General features: G+C 46.6%; 1 protein-coding gene across 1 annotated transcript; it reads right to left on the minus strand.

Moving 5' to 3' along the window:
- Nucleotides 1-3,701: 3,701 nt before the first annotated feature.
- Eef1a1 (eukaryotic translation elongation factor 1 alpha 1) lies at nt 3,702-6,991 on the minus strand. The gene is made up of 8 exons (XM_057768496.1): nt 6,880-6,991; nt 5,763-5,940; nt 5,481-5,660; nt 5,101-5,397; nt 4,869-5,019; nt 4,530-4,786; nt 4,208-4,442; nt 3,702-4,116 (listed from the first exon to the last, which is right to left on the minus strand). The coding sequence occupies exons 2-8, from the start codon at nt 5,904-5,906 to the stop codon at nt 3,992-3,994; spliced, it is 1,389 nt and encodes a 462-aa protein (XP_057624479.1). The 5' UTR covers nt 5,907-5,940; nt 6,880-6,991; the 3' UTR covers nt 3,702-3,991.
- Nucleotides 6,992-10,017: the final 3,026 nt, after the last annotated feature.

A 10,017-nucleotide genomic window follows, 5' to 3' on the forward strand; every position in this document is an offset into this window, starting at 1 on the left:
TTTTAGTTTGACAGAGGTAGCAGGAAGCTCAGAAATTGTTACCGTCAGTTTGAGGCTAATCTGGACTACATGAGACTCTGCCTCAGGGGTGTGGGTGGGTGAGGGCTGAATGCCCATGCAGTTTCTAATTATGGAATTAATTGTGTAGGTTAAAAGCTGACCCAGGCCAGGTGGTGGTGGCGCATGCCTTTAATCCCAGCACTTGGGAGGCAGAGGCAGGCGGATCTCTGTGAGTTCCAGACCAGCCTGGTCTACAAGAGCTAGTTCCAGGACAGGCTCCAAAGCCACAGAGAAACCCTGTCTCGAAAAACCTAAAAAAAAAGCTGACCCAGAACATTTAAATCTTAGATTTCAGTACTTTGGAAATTTTCATACTATAAAACGAACACAAACTTATTTTGTAAACTGGTTAAAGGTGGTCATATTTCATGCAATAAAAATGTTTGCTGATCCAACTGACCTGGCCATGATTTAACATTAATAAAGCAATATATAATTACTGATGAATCGTGTCTAGTAATGCCATATCCTTTCTTTACTGGTACAGGGATAGTATGTGCTGCATTGGGGTGACCAAATGTGGGTCCCTTGACTAGCCTTTATGAGTAGACTAGGGGATGAATATAACTAAATGGGCCAGAGGGTTGTTTTTTTTTGGGGGGGGGAGCGTTGAGACAAAGTTTCTCTAATTTTGGTGCCTGTCCTGTAACTAGCTCTTGTAGACCAGGCTGGCCTCGAACTCAGGAAAGTTAAGTCTTAAGAAAACAAGATGAAGAGGTCTCATCCATACAGGATTTACAAGACACTGTTCTCTGTCAATACAGGTCCTATACATCCAGTAATCCCCATGGGTCTGGGTCGTGATGAACTAGTACCATTGAAGGCCATCTGACATTAGTTTCATCCATGTTCTCAAACTGAACTTGTACAGTCAAACTTGCTTTGTATCTGTCTAGTTCAAGAGTAAATAAAAGATGATCTGCCGGGCAGTGGTGGCGCATGCCTTTGATCCCAGCACTTGGGAGGCAGACCAGAGTTCGCGGCCAGCCTGGTCTACAAGAGCTAGTTCCAGGACAGCCTCCAAAGCTACACAGAAACCCTGCCTCAAAAGAAAAATTCGTCTTCATTCCCGAGACAAAATCTCAGAGCCAACAAGGGAGTGCTGGGATTAGGTTGTGTGCCACCCAGTTAAACTGTTTTAGATTTTTTTTAAAAAGGGGTTATGTAGCTAGGCATTGTGGCAAGGCCTTTAACCCCAGCACTCGGGAGACAGAGTTGCATGACAACCTGGTTTACAGAACAAAACTCCTGGAGTTCTAGGTCAGGGCTGAATGTACAGAGAAACCCCCATGTCCAAAAAAAAAAAAAAAATTTTAAGAGCCAGGCTGTGGTGGTCTAGCCTTTAATCCCAACACTTGGAAGGCCAAACCAGGCATATTTGGCATACCTGTTCCAAAATAAGTTAACTTATTGATCCAAATATTAATAGGTTGTAGTAGGCTGGAATAAAGGATCACAAATTTAATGACTGCCTGAGCCTGACTGAATTTTTATAAAGGAATAAGGATTATAGTTCAGTATACCTACGCTTACCATGTTCAGCACACCCAGTACCCACTTCAAAGGAAACTGCCAGACTAGGTCGATTTAAACACCCCCGGATGACAGAGTAGCAGTGTAGGCACAGCATTGAAGAGCACTAAAAATGATTCATCTTTTTACTAGAGCCATGTGCCTGTGGAACCTAGTTTTTTCTCCCACTTGTCCTCGGGAGCGCACCCCTTTACCCAGTATTTCTAAGGATGTTGGACTCCCAAACCTGTGTAATCCAGACCTGCAACTCCTTTAGTTGCCAGGGGTAATGTCAGTAGCAACAGCCCTTTATTGATAGGCTAAAGGCCAAGTAGTTCAAATTTCCCAGCATTAAAAATATGCTCAAGCAGGGTGCCTTGGTGCTCACATTTAATCCCTACATTAGCTGCGAGTTTGTTGAGGCCAGCCTGGTCTACAGAGCTAGTTCTAAGAACAACCAGGGTTAGACTTAAGTCTTTAACTTAAGGGTTAAAACTTAAGTCCAAAATTTCTCTACAATGCTTTCCTTTAAATTCCTTAGCTTTATTTTACCCACACATGTGCACATTCCTGCCTAGTACACAGGCCATTCATTACTCACCCAACTTAGAATGCTCAAACACCACGTGAGTGCTAGAATGAGGGCAAGTCCAATTTGTAACCAGAAATGTAATCAGCTAGCCTACTTAAAGCAAGCACCAAGTAATTAGCTTTCACTTCTGGACTTCTCATCAGTGCATAAGGACTACAGATGCACTCCTGGTTTGTAGCTAACTTAGTAGTGGGAAGCTTATCCAACAGGCCTGGATCCCATATCCATGCTTTTTCCTTTTATAAATTGTGTTCTAAGTACCAGTAGGTGGTGCTATCCACAAAATTCTACACATGCACAAATCTCCATATCCAATGAACTACATCTCTTGGATCCAGTCCTGCCTTTATCTACTTTCCAGGTAGGTAGATCTTGATTCCTTTGGAGTATGGCTTATTAAATCATGTTAAGATTTCTAAAACCTGCAACCCAACTCACTAACATAAACTGAAAAACCTTTAACCCACTGATTTACAGACCAATCCCACACTTACTCCGTTTAGTGAAAATGTAACTTCTTTGCTTATGGCCCAGGTACTTCAAAGTGATTTATAACCCTAGACAATCTGCTGTATCTAAGCTTAAATTAGGCCACTTGTAATAAGGGACCCACAAATTGCAGCAAACCCTTGCAGGGATAGTGGTGTGGGCCTTTAACTCTAGCACTTGGGAGGCGGGGGCAGGCAGACCTGTGTCTAGAGCTAGTAGCTACTGGAAAACTCATCTTTAAAGCCTCCCTCCCCCAGAACAAAGAGCAAACCCTTAACACATGCTTTGCCATTTTGCCCATCCACACCTAGGACACAACTATATTCTGTCACCATCTCCAGCTCAGTAAATATCCTGCAGATAACCTTAATTCATAATTATATATGTATAATTATATCATTGTAATTCAGACTTGAAACACTTTCAAATTTAGGTTTTAAAACAGTTTCTGGGCTGGAGATGGCTCCGGTGTAAAGAAGCACTAGCTGTTCTAGAGGTTAAGAGTTTAATTACCTCTGAACAAAGGAGTTAACAAAAAAGTTCAATTTCCAATCAACATGGTGCCTCGAGATGATCTGATGCCCTCTTCTGGCTAAAGTTATACACTACACGCAGAGTCACAAACCATTTTACAATTTTCTTCCTAATCTGTTTCCACACTAACGTCCCACCTCTGAAAACAGCCTTACCTTTCAGCTGAAATCAAGCCCCAGATCTTGAATGATACCATTTACAAATATTTACACACTACCAACAGTGGTATATATGTGCATGTGTGTGTATATATATATATATATAAACACCACGAAAAGCTATAAAAAGCTTTAAAAAAAACTTTTGCTTAGCATTTATCATTGTTTCTTTGGTTTTTAGACTGTAGCCATTCACTATTTCTCCTTGAAGAATGAATGTATCTTAGACTAAATCACTAAACCAAGCCTGCCTCCCATTTTAATTCTCAAATACTCTTAATTACAAATCCCTTGGGACAAAGTGGACCTCCACATCTTTCCAAGCACTTAGAAATGACGTTTCAGCATTGACAAGACAGATTTCTCATTAAACTTGCTTTAATGGGTCTCAAAATTCTGTGACAGATTTTTGGTCAAGTTGTTCCATTAAAAAGTACTGATTTTGAAAACTAATAACTTAAAACTGCCACACACAAAAAAAATGGTCCACAAAACATTCTCCTTTCCTTCTGAAGGTTTTACGATGCATTGTTATCATTAACCAGTCTTTTACTATTAAACTTAAATGGCCAATTGAGACAAACAGTTCTGAGACCGTTCTTCCACCACTGATTAAGACTGGGGTGGCAGGTGTTAGGGATAATATTCATTTAGCCTTCTGAGCTTTCTGGGCAGACTTGGTGACCTTGCCAGCTCCAGCAGCCTTCTTGTCCACAGCTTTGATGACACCCACAGCAACTGTCTGCCTCATGTCACGAACAGCAAAACGACCTATACAGAAGAAGATTGCTTGTGAGAATTGGCTCATGTATCATTTCCTATTCCATGGTATCCAGTACAAAGGAATCTAAGTTATGCTTACCCAGTGGAGGATAGTCAGAGAAGCTCTCGACGCACATGGGCTTGCCAGGAACCATATCAACAATGGCTGCATCACCAGATTTCAAGAATTTCGGTCCATCTTCCAACTTCTTGCCAGAACGACGATCAATCTTTTCTTTAAGCTCAGCAAACTTGCATGCTATGTGAGCTGTGTGACAATCTAGTACAGGAGCGTAGCCAGCACTAATTTGGCCTGGGTGGTTCAGGATAATCACCTTTAATTAAGAAAAAGCATTTAATTTTTGCCTTCAAGTTCTGGTTACATGCAATCAATCTTATATACTTGTAAACTATGTTGTTACCTGAGCAGTGAAGCCAGCAGCTTCCATTGGTGGGTCATTTTTGCTGTCACCAGCAACGTTACCACGTCGAACATCTTTGACAGACACGTTCTTCACATTGAAGCCCACGTTGTCCCCAGGAAGAGCCTCACTCAAAGCTTCATGGTGCATTTCAACAGACTTTACTTCTGTTGTCACGTTGACTGGAGCAAAGGTCACCACCATGCCAGGTTTTAAAACACCAGTCTCCACTCGGCCCACAGGGACAGTCCCAATGCCTACAATATACAATAGGCAAGGTGAAGGCAATTGGAGACATACCTTAAGACAATCAGTTTAGTGTCCTACCGTTCTACTTACCACCAATTTTATAGACATCCTGGAGGGGCAGTCGCAGAGGCTTGTCAGTTGGACGAGTTGGTGGCAGGATGCAATCCAAAGCTTCCAACAGGGTGGTTCCACTGGAACTACCATCTTTGCGAGTGACTTTCCATCCCTTGAACCAAGGCATCTAAAATACAAACATCAAAGTTATTAATAACCTACCCCACTTCCAGCTTTCTTCATTCAGAAACATTCAAAAGTCACTTACATTAGCACTTGGCTCCAGCATGTTGTCACCATTCCAACCAGAAATTGGCACAAATGCTACTGTGTCAGGGTTGTAGCCAATTTTCTTAATGTAGGTGCTGACTTCCTTAACAATTTCCTCGTATCTCTTCTGGCTGTAGGGTGGCTCGGTGGAATCCATTTTGTTGACACCAACAATAAGCTGTTTCACACCCAGGGTGTAAGCCAGAAGTGCATGCTCACGGGTCTGCCCATTCTTGGAAATACCAGCTTCGAATTCACCAACACCAGCAGCAACAATCAGGACAGCACAGTCAGCCTTTAGGAAATGAGTTATACTTTGTTAATTAACGATAGCTTTCCCACCGGAATGCAAGCCAGGAGTTAGTAAATTTTACGAACCTGTGATGTGCCTGTAATCATGTTTTTGATGAAGTCTCTGTGTCCTGGGGCATCAATGATAGTAACATAGTACTTGCTGGTCTCAAACTTCCACAGGGAGATGTCAATAGTGATACCACGCTCACGCTCAGCTTTCAGTTTGTCCAAGACCCAGGCATACTTGAAGGAGCCTTTTCCCATCTGAGAAGTGATTCAGAGTACACTCAAACCTCTGGCTCTTAAGAAAATTCAAAATTCCTCCTTACAGCGTATCCCCACCCTTCTCTCCCTTCTTATACTTGCCTCCGCAGCCTCCTTCTCAAACTTCTCGATGGTTCGTTTGTCGATTCCACCACACTTGTAGATCAGGTGGCCGGTTGTAGTGGACTTGCCGGAATCGACGTGTCCAATGACGACGATGTTGATGTGAGTCTTTTCCTTTCCCATTTTGGCTTTGAATTAGCGGTGGTTTTCACAACACCTAAAAAAGGGGGGTTTGATAAGTACCTTGAAACCGCCAAGCCGCTTGAGAATTATGAGCTTCGCTCCAAACTCAAAGGGGCAAATTCCAAGGATTTCTTCCACTGCCAGGCTGGCCTGGCTGCAGTCTCCACCCACCAAACGTGAGCAAACTCCAACGCCATTACATTCCCCTCCCCCTGCCGAGACGAGCGGTGCTCCGAAAGGAGGCTCCGGGGTGACTGAACTGCGGCCGGTACACCACGGGGTCACAGGAAGCAGCCGCCAGCGAGGGGCAAGGCCCTCTTCCTTTGTGTGGGTGACTCACCCGCCCCGCCGGGCAGCCGCGTCCTCCATTTTGAGCTCCTGGCTACAGGGCCCGGGAGCGGCCATCTTTCCGCGCACGCAACTGGTGCCGGGCGGGCCGGCCTCACCCTCGTCAGCGGCGAGACGCACAGCCCCACCGGGGCAGCGTCGTGTCGGGCACCAAGGCTGCCCGATCCCGGCACCTAAACCCCACGCCCGGTCACCTCCGTAAACCTCAGGCCTCGCCCCGTCCGAGTGGCGTCGGACATGTGCTCCGAGACGGGCGGGCCCCAGCGCCCCCACTTTGGCCGCCTTCTTCCTTCCCGCCCAAAGGTCTGCGGGCTCCGGAGGAGCCAAACCCACAACCTCCCTTTGTTAGCCCGGGCTGCTGGAGGAAGGGCGGAGAGCGGGGCCGAAACCGAAGTGCGCTCCGAGTGGCACGCGGTGGCGACGCGGAAGCCACGCTAGGCCTCTGGGCGGACACGAGGCGAGGCTCCGGAGCCGCCGCTAGGCCGCACTCGCTCCCGCCCGCCGGGCCCGCCGATCGGGGCGGCGGCAATGCTCGCAGGCGAGCACGGCGGACGACGCCCGCACGCCGGCCCGGCCCGCTGGAAGAGGGGCTCCCGGGCCCGCGGAAGCCACACCCGCCACTCACCTGCGTTCTGACGGCAAACCCGTTGCGAAAAAGAACGTCCGAGGCGACTACCGCACTTTTATACCGTTCTCCCCCACCCTCGGGAAGAGGGCGGAGCCAGCACACGACACCACTTTCCCAGTCTGCCCCGCGCCAGCTCCCCGGCCCCCGCTCCGCGCGCCCTTCCCCCACCGCCGGGGACCGTGGGCTTGTGCGCTCCGGCCCACCCGCGAGCGGCCCTCGGCGCATGCTCCTCCTCCCCGCCGTGCAGGGCGGGCCCGGAGATTCCGGGCTGTGACGGAGGAGAGAATTTAGCGACGGTCCCTGGGATTCCCCGGGGCGAAGGCGATCCCTCCTTTTGTATGAATTACTCTGTGCAGCAGCTGGGGGTGGGGCGGTGAGGAGCTGGCCAAGAGGGCGTCCAGAATTTGTCCCTACCCTTCCTGACTCCATTGCCAAGGCTCCATCGAGATCCGGGTGTCCCTTCCCACGGAGGCACCTCCCGACATCAGCCCCGCCATCCCCTCCTGCTCGCCCCCCGCCCTCCTTGCCGGAGAGGAGCACAAAGCTGGGGACCCTTCGTGGCCCCAGAACACAAGGGCTCAGCTCAGGGACCGAGAGCTCGACGGATCTGCCCCTGTCCTGGCCTCTTGGTTCGTTCCATCCAACGCCAGCTGCTTCTCTGGAAGCCTGAAGCGCGCTTCACGCCCTAGGAGTTCCGTTCAAAACGTACTTCAGCCCTACAGTTAGCTGTACTTCTCATTCTGGGCTTGTTAACGCTAAGAATGTGTGTGCGCGCATGTGTGTGTGCGTACAGTTATTTGACAGAGCATGAGGAACCTGAGAAGAATCTATTCACGCCACATGGTCTCATTTAGAGGCCAGCATCAGCAGTCTTGCCCTAACACTTATGAGATCAGGGCTTATCAAAAATGGCTCGTACTATTATTTAAATGCTTTTCTTTCCTGCAGTTCCAGGGATGACTGCATTTTTTGTTTTGTTTTGTTTTTTTGAGACAAGGTCTCTCTTGAGGCCTGAGTGCCCTGGAACTCACTATGTAGACCAGGCTGACATCAAACTCAGCAGACGTCCGCCCTACCTCTGCCTCTAGCGTGGGATTAAAGGCGTGTGCCACCATGCCGGCCCTGGCCATTTTTAAATGCCTCTCAGGGCAGGCACTCAGAAGTGTTACTGAGGAGAAAGAAAAACTTCTTTGTTGTTTTGTTTCTTAATGCTAAGAACGGAAAGAAGTATTTTTGAATGGGATGTGGGCTGGTGGAGATAGTACCCAGGGCCTCTGCACACCAGGCAAGCACTCTAATCTTTAAATTCCATTCTTAGCCCATAGAGCATTTATTTTTAATAACCTGACTGTGGATCATTAGATCTCCTCTTCCAGATGTACAACATCACTGCTTAGTAACAAACATTTGATGTCTTTGAACCAACTCAGTAAGGAGCATTTGAGGACCTACTGTCCAGTGTCCACAGAAACACATGGAATCCTCAAAGGAACTATTTGCTTCTGCACAAGAGTTCGCAGTCCAGCTAGAAAGGAAGAGGCTGAAATATAAAACAATTTTGAAAAGAGTTCAAAGCAAATTTACATGATGCTTACTTGCTTCTTATCTATTATCTAGTTCTATTTTTCAACTTTTTCATAACTCAAACTGTAGTTTTTTAACTTTTTAAAAAGTAGCATTGTCTAGTGTGTGTGAATGCGCGTGCCACAGAGGCTGTGTGGGGACGAGAGGACACCTTTCAATAGTTACTTCTCTTCCTCAACCACGGAGGCCCTAGGGATCCAACCCCAGTCAGGCTTTTCCGAGAACGCTGGACCCACCTCACCACCTCCTTATGTTGTTTTTGTTTGTTTGAGACAGAACCTGATGTGGCTCAGGCTGGCCTCAAACTCACTATCTTGCCGAGGCTGGCCTTCAACCTCGAAGCGTCTACCTCAGCTTCTCAAATGCCGGGCTTACTGGCGTGCCCTACCACAAAATGCCCGGATTACTGGCATGCCCTATCACACAGGCTTCTTTTCTTCCATGGTTGAAAAAGAAAAGAGCCTTCGGTGATTGCCTTCCTAATTCTTATTTTGCAGCTCTTTGCAACCTTCTAAAAGCAGGTTTTCTCCGTCATCAGGAGGTGTCTGGCTTCGTTTTCATTTAACTCTGATCATTTGTGACCAAAGAATCTAGGACAAAGTTTCCCTTAAAGTAGATATAACTAATCATTTTCTATCCACAGAAGCTTTTTGTGGTCCAGGAGGGCATTAAGGGATCAAACACAGGGTCTGTGCACGCTAGACACACGAAAGCCTTTTCTATAATGTCCACATTACCTTCTCCCATTTCACAAATTCTGTTCACAGGGAATTGTTCTAGGATTCTTAACCAATCATACAAAATTATCTTGATACCCTAGTGCCTATTTGTAACAAGAGAAAGGGTAAGAAATACACGAAAACCAATCACTAGCAATAGAACCAATCTCTCTGCTCTCATTTATTTCCTTGGAAACACTGGTTAGTGATTCCTCTTTGGAACTAGTTTCCCACAGTCGGCTAGCTATATTAGTGTATTGTAGTAGTAATAACTGTACCACACTAGATATTATTTTCCATGCTTGCTTTAACAGTATATGCTTCTAATGGTTTAGGCTTATATATTATTAGGATAATACAATAGTACATCTTTTTTCTGTTTTTTTTCCCCCCAGATAAGGTTTCTTTGTGTAACAGTTCTGGCTGTCCTGGGATTCACTTTGTAGACCAGACTGGCCTCATTCACAAAGATTTGCCTGCTTTTGCCTCCCCAAATGCATCACCATGCCTGGCAACAGTACATATCTTAACAAGAAGGGCAAATGTTTGACCACATTAAGAAATGAATATTTCATGACCTAAGGGATTGAAGCAAAGATTAGAGAAAGGCTGACAATTTGGGTGTTTTATCTGTTTTAATTTTTTTTTAATGTTATGTGTGTGGATGTTTTGCCTTCATCTGTGTCTGTGCGCTATGTGTGTGCCTGGTGCCCTCGGAGGCCAGAGTGTGTCGGGTCCCCTGGAGCCAGCTAAGATGGCTGTGTGCTGCCGGATCTGGGTGCAGGGAACTGAACTCCTGTCCTCTGCAAGAGCAGCAAGCGCTCTTAACTGC

The sequence above is a fragment of the Chionomys nivalis genome, chromosome 4, assembly GCF_950005125.1.
Source record: "Chionomys nivalis chromosome 4, mChiNiv1.1, whole genome shotgun sequence".
Lineage (NCBI taxonomy): Eukaryota > Metazoa > Chordata > Mammalia > Rodentia > Cricetidae > Chionomys > Chionomys nivalis.

Excerpts from the sequence above, each read along its gene's own strand:
- Eef1a1 (XM_057768496.1), bottom strand. The coding sequence starts at position 5,906 with ATGGGAAAGGAAAAGACTCACATCAACATCGTCGTCATTGGACACGTC. Across the intron at positions 5,020-5,100 it reads TGCTGGAGCCAAGTGCTAAT|ATGCCTTGGTTCAAGGGATG; the intron begins GTAAGTGACTTT and ends TTTGTATTTTAG. Across the intron at positions 4,117-4,207 it reads CTCTGACTATCCTCCACTGG|GTCGTTTTGCTGTTCGTGAC; the intron begins GTAAGCATAACT and ends TCTTCTGTATAG.